A 27100-nucleotide genomic window follows, 5' to 3' on the forward strand; every position below is an offset into this window, starting at 1 on the left:
TTAATGATTTTAGAATTCATGATTTAATGGCTTCTGGAATCTTTTGTCTGTCTGCAAGAGCTCTCTAGTGAGTGTGTAAGATGCATGGTTTCCAAAGCTCTGCTACTTAGTGAAACTGCTGACAGGGGTTCGTTTCAGTGCAGAGGCCATCTCTACTGACAAATATAAGTTACCTTCTCTAGATAACTTGGGAGATTAAATGCTTTTCAAAGAGAAGCTCACTGGGTTTTTTTTTTTACAGTTTATTTGCCTCTCTTCAGTAATAGATGCATTTTAGCTGATTGTGCCTCCCCAAGTCATCCTCTGAAAAGCATGTATTTAGCAAATGCTAGTCTAATAGATAACAAAGCATTTACAGTAGGAATATCTAACGGTCAGTGTCAGGCAATTTTAATTGATAATGCTGCCAGTCTTATAATATGATTTCTTTCAATAAATTCCTCTGAACACCTGCGTAAAAATTACCTGGTTTCGGAGGCTTCTCTGTTTTTTGTTGAAACAGAAAGACTTTGAGTAGTAAGTCTGCAGAAAGATGTGATTTTGCATCTGCAAAGAATATAACTGGCAAAGGGATAAAACCTGGAAAAGGACTGTGCCTCTTGTATAGGCACAAAAGGTGAAAAGGAAGTGGTTCATTACAGTCATAATTGTGCCGGAGGACAAGTTTCAGAATTTTTTTTGTGACCTGGTTGCATTTTGTGCCTAAATAAAGCAATTATTTGCAAAATATCAGTCAAAGGCTACCATAATTTAACATTACATAGTTATTTCATGTTTCCTTACCTCCTTTTCCTGACTTTCTTTTTCTTGTCTCTTTTGATTATTTTTCTTTAGGTTTTATAATTTATTTTAATGGTAGTTTTTCAGATTACCAAAAATTAATTTAATATTTTCTTAACTGTGTGAGGTCTAATACGGACCAAAATCCTGATTCTGGTAAGATTTCCACACATGCTTAGCACTTGGAGGCATGCTCAGCTTTAACCAAGTAGTTCACTCCCCAGAAGTGGATGGGATTGCCTTTGCAGTAGCTATGTATCTTATAGCTCTGAAGATTTGCAAGAAAGGACATACCTACCTCTTCCCAGCTTGTGATGAGGGCTGATCACATTTCTTGGACTAATGGTGCTTAGGAACACCAAACTTTTAGATCTGAGTTAAAGATGAAATTCTTTCTTCTTCCAGTCACAGAGTCTTCTGGTTCTCCTCTGCTTGGTGTGGCCATTGCAGGCTGGGCAGCTGTAAAAACTGCAGGTAGGGCCAAAGAGGGCAGGAGGCCACGCACATTGTGCGTCACTGGCCTTCCACTTACATTCCTCAGGTTCCTTTGATAATTCCCCTCTTGCTGAGAATGACAAGTAGCATAATAGCTGTGATATGGAGAAAAGTGTGCCACAGATTGAATGTATCTCACTTTACAGGTCATCTCCTGTTATTTAAAAATATATAAGTGAAGAAAGATGCGCTTACTATTCTAAATTCTAACTTTGGGAAATTTCCGTATCTTGTTCCTTGATGAATGATTCCTCTGTAGCTACATACTTTAATGTGGAGAATATGAATGGTGTCACTAATGTCTCTGTATAATCCAAGTAAAAAGCCTACTAAGTAATCTAAAGTTCTGGGTGATTCAAGAGAACAGACCCACAAGAAAATAAGTGAGTTTAAAATGCTAAATCCTTGGAAAAGAAATTTTAGTCACCTGTGAGCACCAGCTCTTCAGTTGTCATTTTCACATGGGATATTTGCAAGTTGCCTTTAATAATAACTTCACAGTGGGAAGAAATGTACTGTTTAAACATTAATCATTTCAGTTACACATTAAACAGTAACTTTCTTAATCCAAATATAAATATCCAAACTGTTAAGCTGTGCATTTATACAAGGAGTACAGAGATGATGGAATATCTTTAACTAATTTCAATTAATAAATAGATTATTTTTGGCATAACTGTCAATAGTATCACTGGCAGTAGAGCACTGTCATCTCATTTGTGATATTGGTGCTCTAGGTTTTAGCAAGAGTCCAGTGCCTGTTGCTTTTGGTTGCCTTTGTTTTTTTTAATAACTAAAATTCAGACTATACTGTGGCATTTTAGATTTTTGTAAACTGTCTTGTCCAACCTTCAAGATTAAGATATTGTCCCCTCTTTTTCATGTACCCTTTTCACCCTCAATATTGCTGAGCCTCCTATTGGTGTTTCTGGAAGAGGTTTCCAGGCTTCTGAACAAAGAAAGCATTTAATGCTGACGGGAGAAATGGGAAGTGACCAGTGTCCTGTGGGACTATTTTGCCTTTGCATTCTCAAGGAAGAGAAACACTTCAGTTTGGGTTGTTGTTCTAGTCTGCAGGTGTGAGCAGTAGGAGGTATGTTTTAGGTTCATATAATTCCCTTTAAAGATTTCCCAGCCTGTGTGCCCATCTGATGACAGGATCACCCTTCCTGGATGGGAGGGTGGAGTCCCAAGGCTTTATGTCCTCAGGCAGAAAGTGGAAATGAAGCTGTCACTCATCCAGTCTGTATCTCAGCCTGTTGGTTACCAAATTTTGGGTCCTATTATTATGTTTACTTAGTGGATCATGAAAGCAGAAGATGAAAAAGTAGATTATTTGCCCCAATACAATTTTCTTACTAAAACTGTAAGGACAGAATACCACAGAAACCTCTAGAAGCTCTTGAAGGAAGTAAATGTGATGGGAAAAAAGTACCTAACTCTGGAGTGCCTTTTTGATGAGTCATGTACCACTCTACTTTGTACCTATTAACAGAATGCATGTTTGACCTGCTCTTTCTTTGCTCTCATTCCCTCCCCCTTCTGTGATATCAAAGGAAATGGCTTTTTGGAAATCAACTTGCTGGAGAATAGGTGATTTGATCCACCTCAGTATCTAATGTACAGCTTTCTACAAACAGATAAAAACTGTATTTTTAATCTGGTTTCCTAAAAACCATGTAACATGAAAGTTGAGTTAAAAGTAATTGTGCCTAAATATTCTGATAAGGATACTAAAACTGGCCAAAGTGACAGACCTTGATGTGAAAAAGCACTGTCATTGTTTTCTTACATATTTTTCTGTCCAATGGTCACTGATAATTCATCCTTTCCACCACAGGGAGTCAGAGCAGATATGAGGTGTCATGAGGGGCACCAAAACGTAAAACGAAGATTGTACATAAGTTTTGTCCTAGAAATTTATATACAGTGTGCCTCAAAATCTAACTTACATAGAAAATCAAGGTAGGCTATCCTACCATGTACAACTAACTTAACAACTGTTAGTTGGGGAGGATTTTTATGTGTTATTATTATTAATGCCTTGTGTGACAGGATGGCTCATTTTGGCAGAATGTTTATTCGTTAAAAATTTCAAATGTTAAAGGGACTTAATATCTTAATAGAAAATATGGATTTATTTTGAATATGATAATTGAATGTCATATTTTTGGTGCCTGTTTCTGTAAATAGCTGGACTTTAGAACAGCACCACTTTGAAGTTTTGCTATTTGAGCTTCCCAGGTTCTTTTGTGACAAGTCCTGTGAAATGTATTAATGCCAGGCATTTTCATTTCACTGAATGCAAAAGGACAGTGGTTACTGCACAGTACTGGTGATTGCTGTAATACATACCAATAACTATTGCCTGTAAGAATGTGTAGAAGAGGATTGGTATAGAATTAAAAAATGTAGTGTGGAATTGACTTTTCAGTGTAAAATGGTTTTAATTACTTTTTTTTTTTTTTAACCAGAAGGTGATGATAAAAACTGGAATAAAAACTTCCATTTTGGTATTTTTGGTGGGAGTCAATTCCCCTGCCTGAATCAGGTGAAGTTTTGGTGAAAAAACTTTAAGCACTCAAGGTTTTGCTGTAACTTCTTATTTAGAAAATCTAATTTTTAAGTATTTCCTTGTATTTTTATGTGCACCTGTAAGTCAAAACTGATCTTATTAGCAATGTACGGTCATGGTTGTCTAACAGCCAAGTCCATGTAGAGCTCTAGTTCACTACAGCTCAGACTCTTTTTCTCCTCCTAAGAAAGCTGTGTAGTTGTTGTCTCAGCTTGCTCAAAGGATGCTTTCTGTAGAAGTTTAAAAGAGATCAAAAAGTGTTAGGTAAAACAGGATTAGTCAGCAGCAACACTGTTCCCCTGAGACAGAGGGACAAAAACAGCTGCCAGTAATTTACTTCTTGGATGAAGTGTTATCGGCAGCCAGGTTCCAGCTGCTTCTCACTTCTCCGCCCTGGAAAAATTGAACTGCTTCTGGCAGAGCTGGTTGCCTGAAGACAGGTGAATCAGAAAGGGTGTTGGCCTTTCCAAAACATTTAAGAAAGAGTTTACTGCTCATAAGTTAGATTGCAGGTAGGGAGAAGAAAAGGATTTTTTTCATTCTTCCAGTTGGAGGTAGAACACTAGACATCCTTTGTGCTTTAGGGGATTTTTCTGTATGTTGTGTCCGAGTTTCCAAAAAAATAGCATGTTATGAGTGATAGTGCCTTTGGTGCAGGGTCCAGAACCATCTGTCTCATCTTGACCATTGTGTTACAAAGCCTCCTTCTGCCTTTCTTTTCCTTTGGCTGAATTGATTTTTCAGTTCTGTGTTGCTTGGTGGAACAGCTTTAGCAGGACATGTAGAGACCATCACATCCTAAAAGAGCCAGTTGCTTAAGAATTAAGAGCTGTCATGCTAAGGAATGCTGTAAGCACAAGGCTGTTTTTTAGATAGGGTCAGACACTGCTCTCTCTCAGAGCTACATCAGTTTGTGCACCAAGCCTTAAGTACTTTTACTAGTGGGTTTAATCTACCAGATGGAAGATGCTAAAGTTACAGTGGTTCCCACTGTCATACAAAGTCATTGTGGAAAATGAAAGGGAAATGAAGGTTGTGACAATTTTTGCAGCTGTGATATGGAGTTATGGTTGGCTAAACAGGTTTCATACCAGTGGAACAGTTTCCTCTACCTACACAAAGGGGTTTCTCAAGTCTTGGCTTAGCCTGTAGCTATTTTTGTCAGAACAGTACAAAGTGATATGAAGACAGTAAGGGACTTGCTACTTCTACTTTTAATGATGCATATTAGTAACAGAAACTGATACTTATCTCATATAATGGAGTTGTCTTTTCCCTCAGAAAAGAAAGCAAACAGTTCTTGTGGAGTTCTGTTCTATGTCCTTTGCATCAAAAGCAAAGAATAATACTGAATTTTTTTTGCCTATTTATTTGTTGTTTGAATCCTCAGGAATGTTTTCTATTAGAGAAAATGTAGCAAAGTATTACTAGAATATATGATGTCATGTTTTGGCATAGGATATATTAGGTATATTGATTTGATGATCCTGAACTAACAATGTTGCAAATAAAAACCCACAGAGCAAATAAATGGATGTTTCATATACGTGTGGATTTTCTTGCTCTTATCAACAGTAAACAACATAAGGGAAATATATTTTCTGTTGGCTTGTAACTAGCACACCTTTAGTTATTTTACTTCCCTTTTTTCATGTCAACTTCAGAGTTATTTTGGATTGAACTTTAATTCTTCTCCAAATAAACCTTATTAATTTTCTTTTCTAGTTCTTAAACACAGCAAAGGAGGAGGGTTAACAAATGTAAGTGATATTTAGTTATATATGATAAGGTGATTCTGATGAAAGACTTGGTTAGTGAACTTAATTCTGCACCTTGATTGAGGACAAGTGTCATGAATAATTTCTGTCAACATTAGGCATGTGAATATTGTGCTGTAAGAAAAGTAATGGTTAGGTTTTTTTCCAGAAAAAAGTGCCCCTCAGATTATGTGTGCCATCATCACTGGCTGTATTTGTCAGCTCCATGTTCATGGTTTGTGTTTAGCTTATTTTACTCCCTGTACTGCTAGATCTGTTATTAAAAGCATCTGGCATTTTTAGAGTTCACTGTCTTCTTACTAACCTACAATACTAAATATGTTAGTGGGCAATTTTCTTACCTGTCTCAGGGTACTACTTGTGTTCTCAAAAATTCACAAAGCAGATTGAAGGGATATGGAGGATGTGAAATACAGTTTGCATACAGCAAGACTATGTCTACACTGAATCCACAAGGTTATGAGAGAAAGATCTTAAGGTCAGATTTTCTGGGCAAAACTTATTTTTTTGGTGGGCAGAAGAAGCAGTGTGGTGGTATTTGTTGTGAAATGCTGGACATTTGAGAGATGGGTTCCTTTCGAGAACTGAATTTCCTCAAGAGCCTTTTCGTTGGAGATAAGGGTTTTTACACAAGGTGCTAACCACTAGTGAGACAGGACCAGTAACAGGTAAAGTTTTGGAGATGGAATTCACTTTCTGTAGTAGGAAGATCAATTTGCCCACCTGTGGAAGGATACTTTCTTCTCTGGGCAGAAATTCACTTCTTCATGTAGAATTGACTCAATTATTTTTGTTCACGCATTCTACCTTAAAAAAACTATTTACCTGTTTAAACAATTCACAAGAGTTTTATCTGACTACTGCTTCAGTTCTACATATTATTTAAAGTCAATATTGTATCTTAAGGGTCTTCCTGTATGGGATGGTGTGTTGCCACATGTTTTTCAAGGCCCAGGGTGATGTTTTGAGTGGTGACACAGGCTGCAGTGTACATTTGTAGCCATGTGCTAGTTTTCTCCACCACAGGAAGCACGTGGCACTTGCCTTGTGGCAGGCTTGCAGCAGTGGTGGGATTTAATTGATCTGCTTGGCCTCATCATTGATAGCCCAGACACTATCTTCTATTCCAGGGAGATTTTACTCATTTGGCTTACTTGATTACAGCATGTTTCACATTCATGAGTAGCTGTGTCAGAGCTTTGATTGTCAAATCTACACCTTTATCAAGGGCCCGTCTCTATATGGCATCTCTCTCTGGGAATCCCTAGCGATGCCTAAAGGAGCTGAGGAAAAAAAACCTCCAGAGCAATTTAATTAGAGGTGAGATAAGAAAAGGATTTAATCGTGCCTCCAAGGCACAGAAGTTACACGCCCCTCTGCCTCAGGTGCTTACAATTTATAATATTGTTTGTCCAATCCCAGGTTTTTCCACCCTCTGGCTTTTGCCCTGGTCCACCCCTGGCCTGCCCCAAGGGAATTGGGGCTGGGGTCTTTTCAAGACCACCTCCTTCATCACTTGGTCTTCTTCGGAGCACAAAGAGCACATGGTTACCCAGTTTTTGACTGTACTCTGTGGTTTACGCCAGAGTACAAGTGTTCTTTAAACAGAATAGGCCTATCTTGACAAGGGACTAAACATTTTAAAGGAATTCGGGTGTACTGATATGGGGAACTGGGGTAAAAGGGTTGAAGAATGTGTGTAGTTACTATGCTAAGGGTAAGGGAAAGGGTAAACGAATAAATGCTGCTGTTTCTAAAATCTACTTCTGCTATATAGCTACTTATAAAACTTATAAAAATTAGGAAAATCAAAAAACTAAAAGGACCTTAAGGCATCACTAGGGACATGTTTCCTGGGCCCGTTGAGCTAGAAACAGCTCACCTTTTCATTCCCAGTCCACGTTCACCTGAACCACTTCCTTTCTGGCAGCCTGATCTGTCTGCTCATTGTTTAGCTGTTCTTTGGTGGTGCAGCTCTTGGACACATGAGTGTCTTCGTGATGTATATGTGCATCATGATGTTAGTACGTTCTCAAAGTACACCCCATGTAATTTGTCATGATGTACGGAATAAAGCAACCCTTTCTTACCCAAATCTGGTGCCTTCTGCTTTCTTTTGTTGCTGTTTAATTTCTCCAATTCTCTTTGTATTAATAAAACTTCATTTTTTGAATAATTCATCAGCATTAATTTTCCCCATTTTTACAAAAATAACCATGTGAAAGCACAGTTGTCTGTACTTGTTACATTTTGGTTGCTGCTATTTCAGTCTGCTTCATCTTTGCTCAAGCAAATGTGCTGAACAGGTTTCTAAAAACACTGGCAATGGAAGGGTAGTGGGAAAGCTCATGGCCTAATCTGTATTTTTATAAGTATAAAAGTGATAAACTGAGTAAAAAAAAACCCAGTTCAATCTACAACTTCAGAAAGACTTGACACATATTTCTCAATGGATGCAAAGTAGTTTCGCAAACCAGCTTGAACTGAAGTGAGTAGCACATCTAAAATGGTTGTGTTTAAAAAACTGTGTGTATATATATGTGTGTGTACAAATACATATAAAAGCTTCCACTCCTAAAAGATCTTCTTCCTTTGCAGTTGAAACGACTGCTACGTTGCCTGGCAGAAAACAGATAACAGGTATATTTGGGTTCTGTGGGTTTTTTCCCCATTGTTCTGTTTTAGAAAGTGTGTAGGAAGATTGCTGCTGCTGTTACTTTTTAATTCATGGAGATAGCTATGCATATGCGAATATTTTAAATCAATTATCCATATAATCCTGGTGGCTTATTAGCCAATTTCATGGTGCAAATGGCAGCAGTAATTTTCCAGAAAAAATACAGTCTGAGCAAGGAATCATGAATGATTAGCATTTCAGAAACTCCCTGTTTACCATTTTTAATCAAAAAACCAGTCTGGTTTTCCTTGGAAACTTTTGATATCTGTGATTTAAGTCTTCTACAGAAGAAGGAAAGGCTTTACACTATAATCAGTGTGTTGTAAGCAACATTATAGGATGACTTCTGAACTTTGAGAGAAGATGTTGAAATACCTTAAGTATATAGTCCTTCATATTTGCATCCAACTGTTCTTTAGATTATATTTCTGTGATAACTGTGACTTGACTTGTCTGTGACACTATCAAAAACCACTCAGTGACTGAAAGGGCTAACTTTTAAGTGGCTATGTGAGTCAGATATCAAATTTCCTAATTTATTTTTGATCAAAACACTGACTGTAACAATATCAAAAATCTAGTGGACAGTGTTTGCTACATAAATAGTTGGTTGGTTCCTATAAAGACCAGAGGTTCAAACTTGAAATCAGGGGGGTTTTAATGCTGCTTTTTTGTAGGATAGAAAAGAGAACAGATATGTATGGGATAAATTTGAGGTGGCAAGTCTCACTGTTATTATACAAAGTCTGAGAGGAGTTCTTCATACCCGGCTGCAGCCATCTTCTTGTGTATGCCTGATTCCTATTCCCAGAATTAGCAAGACAGGACAGCCATGTGGCTTTCAGGCTAGTGTGGCATATATCTTGGGTCAATGATCTTTAGTTTCTTAATATTATACAATGCAAACTGTCCAGTATTTCTTGAAAAGAAATAATTTTGCATCAAAGTCTATTTTAATTCATAAAAACTGTTATTTTTTTAATAATCAGAGATTGTTACGTCTGCCTTTTTGACAACCTGGAAGTGTCATTCTGAAAAAGCAGGTGTTGGCCCTCTTCTGGTGAATGCAGTAAACTTTTGATAACATAAAAGGCTGCTGAGGATGATCATGTGTGTTATAATGGTCTTTTTTTCCCCCCTCTTTTTTTTTTTTAAATCTGAAACAAAATCTGTAGATTCAGGAGAATCAGCTGCAACAACCATTTCTGGTAAGAAAATCAGGACTTCACTAATTTCTGCAATGTTTTTTATTTCCTGTTAGATAAATCTTCTGCTTTTATTTGAGGTAATACAGAAAAGTTTTAATGTGAGTTCCAACATTCAGTGTTTTCATTGTTTATTTTTTGAAGAGAAAATTAATTGTTTCATTCTATTTTGTAATGAAATAGCTTACCTTGTACGTGAAAACCAGTTGCTTTCTTGATTAATGTATAGTACATATAGTACTCTGGATAGAAAAAATAATAGACAGAAACACACATTATTTTGTTCTTTTGCAGATACAGTCTTTCTTTGGCTATGCTTCATGTTTAGCAACTGCAACTAATTCAGTATTTCTTGTAGTATACACCAAGCCAAATAATACAGATGAAAGCAGCACTTAGTTTTCACTCCAATTCCTCATATTTTGACTGCATGATAGTTGTATTAGAAAATTAGTTGTCTTCAGGGTTTTTACTTAAGAACCAAATAGGCATTTACACTGCCTATGGAATTGAGGGCACTACTGAAAATGCTCAGAATAGCTAGCCTAGTTGAAGTAAATGTATCAGAAAGAAAAGTTACTTTTCTCTTTTTATGGAAATGCAGTAGATTGCTTTTTTTTTCCTTGATATGCAACTATCTATACAGAGGCCCCAACTTGTCTTTACTTCTTCTAATGACAGTGATGCTTTTAGTAACGAAGTTTGGATAGTATAAAGTTCTTCTGTTGTGAAGCTGCTCTGGCCCATGTAAAAAAAGTCACTGTCATATGGGAATGATGCAAAGTGGTCCTCTAACCATTTTGTGTTTCTGTGTTGACACTTAAGATATGCTCACTAAGCACATCCTTCTGTAGATTTTTTCTATTGTCTTAATATTTTTCCCTTTCTTTCGATGTAGCTGAAAAAAACTTTGTATCATTATTTTATTTATGTATGGTAACTGACAGAAGTATTGTATTTGGAGAGACAGTTTGCCAAAACCAATGTGTCATCTCTGCTTATGAATGTTGTGAGTTCATGCAGGAAAAGGCCCTTGAAATTAAACAGTTGTTGCAATTGGATATGCAAAATTCATCTGCATCTTCTAAAGGAATAAAATCAATAAAAGGAACATTTCGATTATCAACTGTTTTCTGTTCAGATACTCAGGTTTTTTAAATAATGTGATCATTATTTCAATTATAGTATTGAAATAATGTGAATATTCTTAACAAGCTTTGTTTTGTTCTTAAAATGGAACTTAGATAAATAATATTCAGTTTGTGTTCAACATTATGCATACTTGATCTTTTTTTCTCAAAAATTAATAAACCTAAAATACTTTATTAATACAGTTTTTTACTTCTTTATCTTTTTTTCCCCCAGAATCCTCTGTTGTTACTTTTGTCACCTATCCTATTAATCCTTCAGGCAAGATGTTATTAATGCTTCTTTTATTTAGATTTTGTTAGATTTAGAATTTTTGGCTTTTTTACATTTTTATTGATTTTACTGTTTTGCATTTTTCTACTTCAGATATGTCTTCAGAGGAGACTACACAAAGTGCAGGTGAGAATTTGCATGAAGAGAGTAAGGTTTCAAGGGAGATGTTTGTTGCATTCATGTTTTTGGTTGTTGGGTTTTTTTTAATAACTGGGATTTGTTTAGTCCAAATTATTTTCTTTACATGATCTTTACATTTGTCTTTATCTGCAATCTGTATTTTAAGTCCACATGGGTAGGGCTCTGAGGTGCATTTAACTGACACTGAACTGTTGACCTTTCTTTTTTGTTCAAGATGGCTTCCCAAAGCCCAAATTGGACGTCTTTATTTTTTAACAAGTGTATAGTTTTTTGATATATCTACAGATAGAGTGTTTTCTGTGCTTTCTGACACTATTTAAAGTATTTTTCAGAAGTAAAATGTGCAGTCCATTCCTTAGAGGCACTTGTATATGTTCTTGCAATGAGTTGCCAAATAGGATCAGTAAAGACTCAGTCAGAAGAAATTGCTACCCCTTTCTTTCCTGATTTTTGCATTTGAAAACAAGGAGTAGGTTCATCCCATGTCAGTACAGGTTCCTCCATGCCTGTGATGTGAGCTAGAGATCCTGCTACTCTTCGCTGCTGATGAAAAGACACATTTTTAGAACATCATTCAATTTAGGCTGAAGAGCCCATGTAAAATGGGATAAATGGGAATCACACTGTAAAACCCCTGCTTTCTCCTCTGAATAATAGAGAGTCTGGAGTCACTTTTTTTTTATGGGGACATAAACAAGTGATTGGATGGATCTTACTCTGATTGCTGCTTTTGTATTTCTCATGCTGCAAGTAACTTAATCCCCTTATAAATCGTCATATATTTACACTTCCCCTAGGAAGATGGAGTCCAAAGTAAAAATAAGAAAGCTTATTTTTGTGACATGTATTTCATAGGCTTTTGCAGTTAAAATGTGAAAACTTCAAACTTTTTTTAGTTTCTTTTTTTTTTTTAACAGAAACTCTTCGAATCACTGATTATTACTCCACCACAACACCAGGTAGGATTCCTGTATCACCACTGCTCTTCTTTTGTGCTTCTCAAAATTTCGGTTTGCGTTGAGTTCAGGAAGTCTACTCCCAAACATTTTTAATAGGATCTTTTTTCTTGGTATTGTAGTGTGTCATATTACCAGTCTGCCTTACTTCACATTGAACTCCAGTCTGTCAGAAGGACTAATTCTAGAATGCTTGTCTAGATGGCTGCATATAGAAGAGTTTGGTTATTTTGTAAGTCAAATCAGCAGGCTACCATGAAGATGTAAGAACCACAATCTCGGGGACCACATTTGCTTAAAAAAAAAATCCTCATGCTTTTTACTAGATAGAAGCAAACTGAATAAAGTCATGATGTTTGACCTCAGGGCAGGAAAAGTAGGACCAGGAGTAGATTGAATTTAATTTTTTAATTATCCATGTAGGAGGTGGGTAGACCCACTAGAATGTATTTACCCTGAATTAGTGCAAGTGAAAGAGGAACTGGCTTGGAGTTGATACAGGTTTTGTAACTATTTCGTTGCCAACTGCCAACACAAGGAACAGTAAATTTAGGATCATAGAATCATTAGGGTTGGAAAAGACCTCCAAGATCATCAGGTCCAACCATCAAATTTATTGGAATCTACACTGTTGTCTGAAAAACTATTTTTTTCTAATAATTTGAATATTACCACCAGCTTACAATTCTTATCCTCTGATGGCTGTTTATTGATGGTGACAAAATTGATGAAGCATAAAATTTTAACAGTTAAATGTTTGTACAACAGAAGAAGTGTAAAAAAATATTTCCCATCTCATTTGGTATTAATTAATGATAACAGCAGAGAAAATAGCATTTGTTTTTCCATTAGTGGGGGCCAATCTGTCTGCTTAAGTAAGGAAAGTTTGCTGCCATGTTGCTTTTATAAAAAAGTGTGGGAATTTTATCTTGGATGCAAATAACTTTCTGGTCCTTTGTTTTGATATTACACAACAGAGTCATCTGTTTACAGTACCTTTGATTTAGGATCAGTGTTATTTCTTAGCAGTCTAGGTAGTATTAAAAATATGGAAATTATGGAGCAGCCAAAAGGTTGCTGTAACTAAACAAAGGCACATTCTACTAGATGAGAGCATACATGTTTGTTGTCATCATAGTTGCATTCTATCAGGTAGAACAGTTTTAGCTTCATGCTATCATAAGTAGCCATAGCAGGATCCTCACAATCAGAAAATGTGCTGCCTAGTGATTGAATTCTCTGATATTTGAAGAGCTTATTAATACGTTGATTTCTGTTTCTATTTGGATTTAAAAAATAAAATTAAAAAAAAATGAAAAAAATGAGACCACTTGCATGTTAGTCTTTTGTGGAAACTGATACAGAAAATTATTCAAAATTAATTAGTCAAAACCAGCATGTTTCTGAATACCAGGTCTTGAAAAATGTCTTGATAAGTGCTCTAAAGGAATGAAACCTAGTATGTCAAATATTTCTAAAAGGTAAAGACATTTACATTTAAAACATTAAATGATTGTAAATGCGTGTGTCAATATTGGATTTATGTTCAACTTTTTTGCTCATTAGTTGTTTTTTCCTCTCCCAAAAAAAACTACAGCGGGCGAAACCATTGTATGCAACATAACACATGTCTGTAATTATTCAGGTTAGTGGTTTTCTTTTTCCTTTTATTCTTACAGAAAATATGTCCAATTATTTTATATTCTGAATAATGAAGCAACTTTTAATTCCCATGTAAAAGCTAGGTCTGTAATAATTTTTCTTGTGCATTTAGAGAGATTTTGTATAATTTCTAAAAATACCAAATGTGTTTTTTTTTTTCTTTTACAGGAACATGTAGTCTATTATTTCTGATTCTTGTTTTCTTATCGCACACAATTGCAGATAAGAATTACAAACCTGAGAAAAAAAGAAACTAGTATGCTATGGTAGATGCTAATGTCTGCCACACTGAGTCTAACTCTGTCAGGAATAGAAGTTGAAATACTGTTTAGGAGAATTATTTTAAGAGTCTACTTTTATTTTAAAAGACTCATGTGACAGAACAGAGAAAGGGAAATGGAAATGGCAGTCATATTCCCTTTGTGTGTACTAAAAAAAAATAGTAAAAGATGAACAGCTTCTATGAGACATACTTAAGAAAATGAAGTCACTTCTGCCAAGTAGCCATATGCTGAGTGCTTTATAGATTAGACTATCTGCTCCCCCCTTCCTGTAGATTTTCCCTAGTGTTTGACACAGTAAACTCCTACATGATTTGGGTGATGTCATATGTGCATTCCTGTTTACTGTTTTTTCTCTACAGTCTGCACTTAATGTGTGGATGCAGGAAGAAAGTGTTGTAGGAGTTCCTCTTTGTCTCCAAAATTGACCTATGAGCTCTCAAGGACTGTTGAGTGATGGTTTGAATTATGGTATCCTGAAAGTTCTTTAATTCCCAAGGGAGTGATTTTTAAAGTATCACTTTGCCTTTATCCACACTTTTTATTCTCACTGTGGGAGTTGGAGTTGCATTAATAGTAATGTACAGTGCAGTTTTTCTGTTTTGGGGAAAAGAATTGCTAGAAGGAATTTAGGGACAGCCAGCAAAATTAAATATACAGAAAATAAATAGCTATTGGACTACCTAATTTGTTGAAATAGTAAGTGAAGAGATGGAAGAACAACTGCAAAAATATAGAAGCTAGTTCTTATTTCCCTTGTATCGTAACACAAGACAGTAAATTTTTAAATTCTCAAGTTTACATCATGGGTTTTAGCATTGATTTTCTTAACTCTTTTTGCTTTTGGTTTTAGTGTTCTATGTGGGCAAGGTAAAACTTAAGGCAAGTGAAGAAAGTAATACGTCACTAAGTGTAGAAATTGTAAGTATTCTTTCTTTTAAAACTTTATTGTACAGAAGGTTGAAATTAAATTTTGTCTACATTTAAGATACTCTTACCTTTACATGATTCTTACTGTGTTTGCAGTACAAGGTACTATTTGCAGCGGATGGATCTATTCTCTCTTAAACAGCTGCTTTGCAACTAAATGTTAGAATTCCATCTAAGTAAACTTCCTACAGTAAGGAATTTCCTGTATTCTTTGTATAGCCACTGAAAGAGGGGGAAGCTGTGGGAAATCTGGACAGAGGAACTGCCTGATTAAGAATCTACATTTCGGCATACAGGATCTTCCTTTGCAGATTAATTTAGGCACCTGCCTTTAGAAGGCAAGCATCATTAGATGGCAACAGTGTGGGCATAATTAAAATTAGATTGCGTCCTGGAAATAATGCATGTTGAGACTCTCATAAATAGTTTTATGCTTTTTTGCATATTTTTTATTATGCTTTTGCATAATCTTTCTATGCTTTTTGGCACGTGGTTAATCAGTTATTAATTTTGTGGTAGGCCTATGTGACATGAGTGTGTCTACTTACACAAGACAACAGAGGTTTAAGAAGACAGTATCATGGAAAGCAAGGACCATATAGATGGAGCACTGAATTTGAGCAGGGATATACCCCTGGCAAAGGCCACCCCTACACTGCGTTGTGTTTGAGCGGTGATAGTGCCCTGAAACTGTCCTGGGGTATTAACATGATGCCCACAGCTACTAGAAAAATTGGTGTACATCTCTTGAAACTCTTTTTTTAGGATACTATTTCTTAGGTAAAGCCAATAGCATGTATGTTAGATGATGCTTTTCCTCAAGGTGTTTGCTGCTTGCATGAAATGTTAAAATAACTAGTAATGGTGGTAAGCAGAAGAGCATAGGAAGCAGATCTGTAAAGGGTCTTTAGATAAACCTTAGTGTATCCCCAGGCCCTAATGCTATACAATATATATTTTGCTCAGTTCTATTATGTCTTTCACTTCAGTTCATGACTTCTTACTCCCAGTATTCTGCCCTCTGTCTGTTATGGAGCTTGTCACATTGTTGCACTTATAGTTACAAAGTTCATTCAGTGTCTGGTCTAAGCTGTCTTTGTTGCAAACTAAGCCAAATTCCTCTTTTTCCAATATGAGATATGGTGGAGTCACTATTGTATTGCCCATATCTTTCAAAAATCAGATCTTATTTTTTGCTCTATACTAGATCAACAATTCCTTTCATAAGTTGTGACAACAATGCTATGATAAATATTTGTTGCAGTGTACTCATGAGGAAACACACTTCTTATATTTGTAATTTCAGCCTATTAAAATGTGTGAAATGCACATTTTTCTTTTAAGGCTAAAAGTTATTGGTTGTACTTACCCTTAGAATCTTTCTTTCTAACAGATTAACAACATAACCACCAGCAGTCAAGTTAGAAAATTAATTGCAATTCCAGCGTCTGCCCCCCAAGAATTGAGGTAAATAATTTTGAATAAGGATTGAAATCTTTGTTATATTTGAAAAAGATGAAGTGAGACCTACCATGTGTTGCGCAGACTGTGTTATTCCTGCACTTTAAAAACTTCAGGAGTTGTAAGTTACTGCTCTTTAACATAAAGCTCATATTGGTTAGAATAGTCTTAGTTTATGTACCACTGGAGTTCTTTTAAAAAAATGGTACACTTACTGATTTCCTTTTAGATTCTTCTGGTTCCTTGGGGCTCAACAAGGCCTGAAGTCCTTCTTGTTTATATGCTGCTGATCTTAGTAATACTAGTAGTAGTAATAATAATACCACCTGAGAACATGAGTTGTGGATTGTTGAGAATGCCAGTCTGGCTGCTGCTCTCCATTTATACAAATAAATGGTTTGTATAATTTCAGGATAGGTCTGTCTGGTAGGAAGTTATGAAGAGAACTTTCACAACTGCATGTTCTCTAATAAATATTCTTGAAGTCATATCTATGTTTTTATTTTGGTGTAGCTTTTTCTTTCACAATCTTTGTAAGGAGGGGTTTGAATGAATGAATATTTACTACTATTGCCAAAACTTGTCCCGAAAATCAGAAAGATGTAATTGGCCAACAGATCTTGTTTGTAGAATAAATCCATATTTCTTACTCGTTCTATTTCTATGGCTTTGAGCATAGATTTAGAATTCTGTTCCAAATGCTTGCTTGCCAAAAGGCAACATTAAAATCTATCTTTTTCTCTTTTAAATAACTTTTACAATGGGTTCATGTTAAAATATGATGACAGAAGTTTGTGTAGTCGACTTTTAAAATGTTTAATGCTTTGAAAAGTGGTTTTACAGTATTAGAACTGGCATGACTTTAAAAAATCACTGATCAACTGCAAAAATATCTTATTTCTGTGTAATTTATTTTTTTTATTGTAATGTTGTAATTGTTTTTTAGAAACATAACTAAAAATCCTCCATAATGGTAACATTTTATTTTAAAGCATTTCAGAGTTCAACAAAACCTTGCAAGCAGTAAGTGAGGTAAGACTACTGATTGTTGTTACTGCTCGGAAAACCTTTTTCCAACTTACTTCTGACAAAGTATCACTCCTGCTTTCTCTTGATAAAACAACTTTTGTCTGTTATCATTTGTCGTTACAGTCCTCTGTTATGGAATGCAGTGCAGAAAACCAGAGGTTTGTTATTAAATTTTTAAAGATTAAATGTTTAAAAGCTAGTATATTGTCTTGTGATATATGCAGTATGCATAGCTCTGTAACAGAAGAAAAAACAATCTTTCTAAGAATTTAAGCTTAAAAAACAGGCTGAAGAAATATTTGTAGCTTAACAAATTCTGATTTCATTATTCTCCTAGCAATAGTGATTTTTAAAAAACTTTTTAGAGTTTGTTGAGGTTTTTCTAACCAAACTGTGTTGCTTTCATTAATCTTCTGCTGAAGCACAGGCTTGCATGCCATGTTCTTCTGCATCTCAGTATTAGCTGAACCTTGTAGCAACTGGGAGCACCAGATTTCCAGAACTTGTGAATACAATGCAATCTTTATGACTACATTATTATCTTTACAAAATTATCAACTCTTTAACAGCTAACATTGATTAGGGAGGATCCCATTTTTAAGAATCAACAGTGTCTGTAAAGATAAGGGATAATAAGCTGACACAAACTGATGTATTACTCTTCTAATTAGCCTGCCATAGTGATTTATTGCATTACAAATATGCCCAAATCTGACAGAGCCTAGGAAAAATGTGCTTTCACCTTTAGCATTTGGGCTAATGTGCTTTCACTTATTATTTGATGTTAGTTTCACGTGTTTTAAAGATGAGGCAGCTCTGTTTCTTGAGTCTGAAGCTTTTTCTTCTCATTATAGTATACACTGCAATTTCATAATGAAGCTGGCAGAGAGAGAGAATATAAGCAGTTTAACAAACAAGGCAAAAATAAGCCAGCTTGGTAAGTCATGTTTTAAACACAGTCTCATCACAATTTTATGTCTTTACATGTGACTTCCAGGTAGCTAAAAGAAAATATTGTTACTTATTTCTAGACAAAAATATTTTTGTTGTTGAACAATATAAATACATAAAAATGCAGCCTTCTGATTTTTGGGTGGGTGGGTGATAGAAATAACTTCTTAAAAAATTTGGTATGAAATTACTGACTACTTTAATAAAGCACATTTTTGAAAGGATTGGGTGTAAAATTAGCTGAGAACATAAATGTGTTGCCAAAATGATGATTAAAAGGTTTGTTAAGTAGCCAAGTTTTCTTAGTGATATTGTGATAGTATGGAGTAGTGGTTCATACCATTTGTCTCTGTTTCAAAAACTGTATCTTTATATTTTTGTTTGTTTACAATAACAAAAAGAGAAATCTGAACTTGTCAGGCTTTGAGCAAAAATCTGGGGGTATGGCAATATTCTGACTGTCAAGATTTCTTTTGTTTTGCAAAAGTAATTTCAGAAAAAATCAAAATAAATTATGCAGTAAATACTGTTGTTTACATACATAATACAAAGGGTTAAATATTTTACTTAACAATATTAGTAAGTGTTATGCTTCAGGATAAACTAGGTTAATGCTTCTTTGTCACATCAGATCAGTGCTGCTGTTCATCACCAAAGTATTGTTCCTTGACTGCTGAAGAATTACAAATGTAGTAAGTATAAACACAAAATTTGACTTTCTTATTTCCTAAATTTCCTAATACATTACTACAGTCATCTTCCATGCTGCACTGTAATAGCCAGGAAGGACTCCTCAAGAAAGAGCTGACAGTCATTTTCCTGTATAGCTCCTTCTCCATTCCTCCCTCTTTCCCCCCTTTCCCTTCTTTTCCTTTTGTGTTCAACATCAGGTCACCTTCAGAACAGGCAGGAAGGGCAGTGGTAGTATTTAGGAACTTGCTAGTTAACAACTACAGCAAAATAGAATGTCAGAACCCTGAAAATGTTAGAGCATGAAACATCCAAGCTGATTGTTTTTTAAATATACCTTATTAGTATGTCCATATAATTCATATATATAACTTATTTTCTTTAAAATAGAAACAATGTTAAAATTAACATGCATTTTTGTGCTTTTTTTTTTCTTTTACAGTACTATACAAGTACCACCTCATTCTATATGGGTTCCTTTCCCTCATTCTCCTTCTCTCTCTAAAAAGACATCCCCCAAATCTAATACCTTTATTTCCTCCACAATGCTTTCTGCTAAACAAAGCCCCACAATTATACCACTGATCACACCATTCACAGAAACTCCTTTTTCTGGACCACTCTCCACATCTCCCACTACAAATCCTCTTGCTGAAACTTCTATGTCTTCCACCATTGTTACCACTACACATTCCTTTTCTGAGTCTGTTGCTCAACCTACCACGCCAACTTTTTCTTCTGTAGCTTCTAATAAATCTGCCACTAGTTCCACACCTGCAACAAAATCTGTCACTAATGCTGCTTTCTCAATTAAACCTAATGCTGCAAACCTTAGCAAGCCTTTTACAATACTTTCTCCTTCTGTAGGTTTCACTAAACATTCTGCACTTTCCTCTTCTGAGCTTCCCCACAAACTTCCAATTGTAACTCGCCACTCTGAGACTATCACCAAATCTGTTGCACAAATTCCTCCTGCTACAACTCAGCTTATATCTGGTAACAAAAATATTAGTACAGTACCTATTCTTCCCTTTACTCCTTTCACAATGTCTTTGACCCCTACTGTTAGTCCTGTCAACCATTCTGTCTCAGCTTCTCGTCCTCATTCTACTGTTGATGGCCATGGGAGCACAGGTAAATATGACAAGTAAATTATTTTTTTTTTTTAATTTTAATGCAATGTACTGGATTTGCTTTTGAACTTTATTAAACAAGGTTATATATAGGTGAGGTGACCTGGCAGTTACTGTGAATACTTTGGATGTGAGTGTTGATCTGCTGGAGTGTAGGAAGGCTATGCTGAGGGATCTGGACAGGGTAAATTGATGGATCAAAGCAAATTTTATGAAGTTCAACAAGGCCATGTGCTGAGTCCTGCACTTGGTTCACAACAACTCCATGCAACACTCCAGACTTAGAGAAGAGTGTCTGGAACGCTGCCCAGCAGAAAAAGACCTGGCAGTGTTGGTCAACAGTGACTCAGCATGAGCCAGTGTGTGCCCAGGTGGCCAAGAAGGCCAGTGGCATCCTGGCTTGTGTCAAAAATAGCATGGCAGGCAGGGAAGTGATTTTCCCTCTGTACTTGGCACTGGTGAGGCTGCACCTCGAATCCTGTGTTCAGTTTTGGACCCCTCACTTCAAGAAAGACATGCTTGAAGTGCCTGAGTGTGTCCAGAGAAGGGCAACAAAACTGGTGAAGTGTCTGGAGCACAAGTCTTATGAGAAGCGGCTGAAGGAGCTGGGGATATTTAACCTGGAGGAGACTCAGGAGAGACCTTATTGCTCTCTACAACTACCTGAAAGAGGGTGTAGCCAGGTTGGGGGTCTGTCTCTTCTCCCAGGCAACCAGCAACAGGATGAGAGGAGATAGCCTCAAGGTGCACCAGGGGATGTTCAGGTTGGACATCAGGAAGAATTTCTTCACAGGAAAGGTTGTTAAGCATTGGAATGGGCTGCCAAGGGATGTGGTGGAGTCACCATCCCTGGAAATGTTCAAGAAATGAGCAGACGTGGCACTTGGTGCTACAGTTTAGTTGACAGGGTGTGACTGTTGGTAAAATGCTGGACTTGATGGTCTTGGAGGTCTTAAGGTCATCCTTAAAATACTAGTATTGATTAGGAATATTCTTAGTGGCTATGTATTTTCATATTAAGATTGTACACATCTTTACAAGCTTCTTTTTGAATTTCTGACATCTTGGTTTTATTCTACTTTCAGGCATCAAGTGGCTAAAAATCCAAAATAATAGGTTATTTAATATCACTAATGGTCTGATGTGAGGATCTTTGCAATCAATAAAATGTGTAATTAATACTGGCAATTTGAAACCTTACCTTATATTTTTATGAGATTTAAATTATTGCTGTCTGCAAAGTATCTGACAGGGAGAAAAAAGGATTCTGTCTCACATAACTCGTTGAGAGACCTTACAAGCTGTGATAGGTTTGTTAATCACAGAATCACAGAATATGCTGAGTTGGAAGGGACCCACAAGGATCATTAAGTCCAACTTCTGACCCTGCACAGGGCACCCCAAGAATCACATCATGTGTCTGAGAGTATTGTCCAAATGTTTCTTGAACTCTATCGGGCTTGGTGCTGTGATCACTTCCCTGGGGAGCCTGTTCCAGTGCCCAACCACCCTCTGGGTGAAGAATACCCAACCTAAATGTCCCCTGACACAACTTCAGGCCATTCCTTCTGATTCTGTCACTGGTCACCATAGAGAAGAAAGAGAGCACTGTCTGCCCCTCCTCTTTCCCTCACAGGGAAGTTGCAGACTGCGATGAGGTCTCCCCTCACTCTCCTCTTCTCCAGGCTGAGAACTTAACTTTTCTGCTTCTCAAAGCTTATTTCATTTGCTGAACATAGTGTTTAACTAAGTGCACACCTTTTCTTTTGTCACAGGAAAAACACCTACCACAAATACAACTTCTGTATCCACCACCATTAGTGTCACCACAGCTGAGCAAATCGTGTCCAAAATAGAAAATGATTTAGCAGCTGGAAAAGTAGAGCCAAAAGATGTAGAAAGGATGGTTAATGAGGTTAGCAGTGTCCTGACTGCTTCTCAGCCGTTACCACCCCGAATTTCTAAAAGGTATGTCACTTTGGCAGTAGATTAAAGATGTGTTGTATTAACTGTCTTGATAAATTAGCTTCAGCAAGTTTCATTTTTTAATAATCATAATCCAAAAGAATATTTCTTGTTCTTTAATGTACTTACAAAATGGAAGGACTGTCATTCTAAGGTTATCAGCTCTACTATAATGTATTGCCATGGAAAACTGTATTTCTTTTTGTGTTGACTCCATAATAAGTGAGCAGAGTCAGCTATATTTTACACTACACTTGGATTGTTGTTCCATAACCACAACTTGCCTGAGAATTTTCTGTGTATGTGCTTGGTAATACTAAGTGTACTTTTTCTTAACAGAATTATAAAACTGGTGGATTATATTGGCTTGAAATTGAAGCTTTCAGCATCATCTGCTGAATTTGTCTCCCCTTCCTTGGCTCTGGCAGTTGTCAAAACCAACAGCATCCGCTCCAACGAAATGTCTTTTGCTGTCCAGGACTCAGCTGATCTCCAGGTTAAACACTGATAATTCTAAATATTTACAAACTGTCAAAGATTTATTTTTAAGTATTTATGGTTTTATATTTATATGAAAGCGAGTTTGTTCTGTGTTTATGTCACAGTTTCAGGATCTTTTATTTGTGTTCATTTCAGAGAAAAAATATTTTATTTTTTAAGCCCTCCATAGTTTTTCCTTTCTATTGTGTAAATAGGTGTAGGAGAGCAACTGACTTAGCAGAAATTGGCATAACTAATAAACTGTTAGAAAGGGTGCAACCAGAATGGACAGAGTGCTTGGCAGAATAACTTTGCCTCAAAAACCTGGAATCATGAGTCATTCGTTCAGCCACCATGATAGTGATGACATTTGTCAAGGAGTGCCAGATGTCTTCATCTGGTAGAAGGAGATTAATTGTGGAGAGTTCCAGGAAAGAACTATTATGTATGTTGTTTGAATAATGAATGATACTGGGACATTTGTCACTTATGACTAGTTGGTCTCACCAAGAAAGAAGTGCTTAGAAAGTTTGAATCCACTTTGTCTCATTCAAAACCTTCTTCCTGGTTGAAGAATTAATAGTTTGGACAATACTAGCCTTGGAGGCTTAAGCAAGAAGAGATGGAAAGTTTTGCACAAATTCTGGCACATCCTGCCTCCTCAGAGATGGAAATAGCTTAATGTAGTGTGAGCTATAATTAGTGCTGGATCACAGTGCTTTTCTGTGATACTGAAAGTGGTATAAAATGTTAACATTTAGAGTTCTTTTCTATTTCTTAGCAATATGTAGTGCACGAATGTGAGATGACTAGGAGGTGGTATTGCTGAAATACAGCAACAGATAGTTGCTAAGTAATGATTTTTTTAAAATTTCATGGCACTGGCAATGACATAGAGAATATTTGCAATAAGTATCATCTACTTCAAACTAGGAATGTTTTTGTAGAATTGATTTAGGATTTCTTTGGTGGTTGTCTAAACCAGTGATCTTTGGTGGTTGTCTAAACCAGTGATCTGTGAAGTGGGATTTGAGTACCCCAGGGTGTGCACACAACAGTCCATTGCAGTGTGGGAAGAAAATGTTATTTATATGAATAATAAAAAAATATATTTTTAAAAATAATGTTTAATCTCATTTTAATTTTTTTAATATATTTTATAACTTGTGTAATATATTAGTACAGTAGTACATACATATAACTTATGGGTAGTTATATACTGGGGCTCATACTCAAAAAAATTTAGGGGATGCATGATCACAAGCATTTGAAGTCCACTTCTCCGAACAGAAGAGTTAAATCACACTGTTAGGGCACTGTGGGGAGTTCACACTGTTACTCCTATTACAGCAATTCTCTGAATTCTCAGATAATTTCTTTCTTCACTTCTACTGATGTTTCATATCTGTCAGGAACTCTGAGGTTGATGGTATTTGTGACTAATGTGCGACAAGAGAATGCTGAGAGATTTTGTACTAAACAAAGCTCTCTGGCCTCTAAGTACAGCATGCAAAACTGGGTGAAAGTTCAGATCTTTTTTGTATAATGTTAGATCACTAAGCAATTCAGAAATCTGAATTATAGTTTATCCAGGGGTTATTTTGTCATTTTTGCCAGATGATCAAAAAGTTAGGTTTTACATCCTTAGATTCCACTTACTCTACTGTACTTAAAAACTTACTGACAAACAATAGCTATTTACACTTTTTCTGAATTCTTACATACTTCCTATGGGGTATAAAAATTCTTTGCCTTTGCGGGCTTCCACGCTGTGAAATGCTGATCTCCCTACACAATTACATAGGCCTACCTGGGTTGTTGCTCTTCACTTTTTTCAAATCAATACTATCCACTGCAGTGGTGTGTTCTGTCCCTGTAAGCAAGTGGGTAAAGCCAGATTATTTTCAATGGTAGGCAGACCTGAAATGGGATGCATTCTTTTCAGTCCTGTAGATGCTATTTATGCCTTGGAGCAGGAGAGTAATGAGAGCAGCAGTGAGTTTGTGACAATGATTAGAGAGATACATATTTGGAAATTTTAAAGTGAAAATAAGTCATAATTTATTTATTTGGAGACTGAAATGAAGCATAATTCTGGCATTTATTTTTCAGGTCTCTCTAGGAGCTCAGGCCATTAATGATTTAAATAATCTTGGATCAATTACACTTCCTTCATCACTGCTGACAAATTTACCCACTGAAGAATTGGACTTGGCTTCTAGAATTATATTCAACTTCTTTAAAAAGACCACTGTGTTCCAGGTATTTTTTTGGTCCTTTGTAACTAAGGGTTTCAAACTCACGCCTAGTGCAAAATAAAATATGAATAGATTTTTTCCACACAAAACACATTTTAAAAGTTCTGATTTAAAAAGTAATTGTTTTTTGTCCAGAGCTTACTCTGCATAGTAACCCAGTTTGTGGGTGCTGTACTCTAGTATTGCTTCCTTTAAGATTTTAAAACTGGATTTTTTTTGTCGTTCCAGGATCTGTCCTTGAAGAATGCATCTTTAATCAGCAATGTTATATCATCAAGTGTTGCCAATCTCACAATTCGCAACTCAAAGGCAAATGTTACTGTCACTTTACAGAATATCAAGCCTAATCAGGTATGATTTACATTTTGGCAGACTTAAAGTACAATTTCATTGCCTCCACTGAAGCTGTTGTAGAGGAAGAAGGGTACTAAGAATACATATCAGTAGGTTTTTCTTTATTAGTGTGGACATTTCATCTTCATCCGGACAGTTAAAATCATTCGTCTTTGCTTATTTACTACTGGTATAAATTTTGGTTCTCAAATTATTTCAGGCAATTTTGTTCTATCACCCAATCATCCAGCTTTTATCCTTTTTGCTTACCCTTCTGTTTTATTCTACAAAGAATAAAAACTCTTAGATGGAAAACCCTGGGTTTCTTTGGAAGATGCTGCAGTCATGACAACTGTAGGTTCTGCATGGCCAGAAAATAATACAAATTTTTTTCTTAGGGGAACTGAAACACAAGGTTGTGTCATCTGGAAGTATTAGGACACATACACACCATCTCTTTCTTAAATTAGCATCAAGGATTAAAGTCTTCTATCCCAAATCTTAACAGAGTTTAAAATACTAAATTATTATAAACTGAAAAATGTAGGGATTCCACTAATGCACTTGATGCTTCTTTCAGGAGCTGGCTTAGTGTAGTGTTTACTCATATAGTTTTGAGACATAACCATAGAAGTATTAGTATTTATAGCAGAATAGTAAATTTCTTTCTACTATTTTTAGAATTCCCATGAGTGGAGGGAAATCTATATGTAAACATTTAACAACACAGTAATAGAACGTGATCAAATTTTTGCAAATGCAAAGGTTTTTCCTTTTATGTGGGGTCATGCCCTCAATACTTACAAAATCAAGAAGGATGAGAAATTCCAAGAATTTGTGTAGTGTGGGAAGACAATGAAAGAGCATTCAGAATGTTCTACCAGGAACAGAATCTTCGCATAAGCATGAGAGCTAGTTCCCATATGGTGACTTCAAATTTGTTCAGCATATTTTTGCCTGCACTTTGCAATATTAATCCATTCTATGCACCTAAATTAATTTTGTGTTCATGTAAAACAGACATATTTCCTGTATACAATATTTATTCTTGCCTGCATTTTGTAGATAATTCATAAATCATTTGATCCTAAACTCATAGTTTGTAATTTTTTTTCCTTTTTACCTCCTGAACAGGATAATTCAACAGTTAGATGTGTTTTTTGGGACTTTAATAAAAATGGTAAGTACTGTAGATCACCCAAGATACTGTGTTGTTTTAGCTATGTTAACCCATGTTAATATAAATAAAACCTTTTATGAATAACAAAACTTCTTTCTTTAACAGGTGGACATGGAGGCTGGTCACATGAAGGTTGCATAGTTAAAGAAAGCAGAGTAAATGAAACAGTCTGTTCATGCAACCACCTCACAAGTTTTGCCGTTTTGATGGTAATTATTTTCAAAAATTATACAATTTTACCCTGGTTCAAGAACACATTTAAGCGGGTGCTGTCTTAAGCAAATGAGGACCGAATAAGCACATACTACCTATGAAATAATACTTGGGTTCATTCACTTCAGTGTTAGTACATATTTGGTTAGACACATGCTTCAGCTACTGGTTGAATAGGAACCTGTGAGTTCCACTGGAGTAAAAAAATTCCTAAGTGCTGCAGCTTTTACATTTAGGCAGTTGTTTATGTTCTAGGAAATTAAATTTAGGAGCAATCAAATTTAAACCAAGTTTTTAATCAAATGGGTTTTCACAATCAGAATCACAGAATCATAGAGTAATATCTCGAGTTGGAAGGGACTCATAAAGATCATGGAGTCCAACTCCCTTCTCTTTACAGGACTAGATTGGCTTTTTTGTTTTTCAGTTAACCTTTTATAAAATCCATGATGAAAAGAATGTTTTACTTTTTTTTTTTTTTTTTCAATTGCAGAGGGAAATATGC

The 27100-nt window shown here is 35.9% G+C and overlaps 1 protein-coding gene across 7 annotated transcripts in view; it reads left to right on the plus strand.

Annotated features, from left to right (window-relative positions):
• ADGRG2 (adhesion G protein-coupled receptor G2) overlaps positions 1-27100 on the plus strand; it is a 64377-nt gene that overhangs the window by 22070 nt on the left and 15207 nt on the right. For all 7 annotated transcript variants that reach the window (XM_027639990.1, XM_027639953.1, XM_027640005.1 and 4 more), the window contains 18 exons: positions 8227-8268; positions 9481-9513; positions 11026-11058; positions 11991-12032; positions 13627-13674; positions 14826-14893; positions 16296-16369; positions 17356-17395; positions 17516-17550; positions 18247-18329; positions 18975-19035; positions 19476-20167; positions 21942-22134; positions 22471-22627; positions 24724-24873; positions 25098-25220; positions 26337-26382; positions 26488-26591. In XM_027639990.1, coding sequence (XP_027495791.1) covers positions 8227-8268; positions 9481-9513; positions 11026-11058; positions 11991-12032; positions 13627-13674; positions 14826-14893; positions 16296-16369; positions 17356-17395; positions 17516-17550; positions 18247-18329; positions 18975-19035; positions 19476-20167; positions 21942-22134; positions 22471-22627; positions 24724-24873; positions 25098-25220; positions 26337-26382; positions 26488-26591 — 2024 coding nt within the window. The remainder of the gene's footprint in view (positions 1-8226; positions 8269-9480; positions 9514-11025; positions 11059-11990; positions 12033-13626; positions 13675-14825; positions 14894-16295; positions 16370-17355; positions 17396-17515; positions 17551-18246; positions 18330-18974; positions 19036-19475; positions 20168-21941; positions 22135-22470; positions 22628-24723; positions 24874-25097; positions 25221-26336; positions 26383-26487; positions 26592-27100) is intronic.

Source organism: Corapipo altera, unplaced genomic scaffold (assembly GCF_003945725.1).
Source record: "Corapipo altera isolate COAL_440 unplaced genomic scaffold, ASM394572v1 0, whole genome shotgun sequence".
In the NCBI taxonomy this organism is placed as follows: Eukaryota; Metazoa; Chordata; class Aves; order Passeriformes; family Pipridae; genus Corapipo; species Corapipo altera.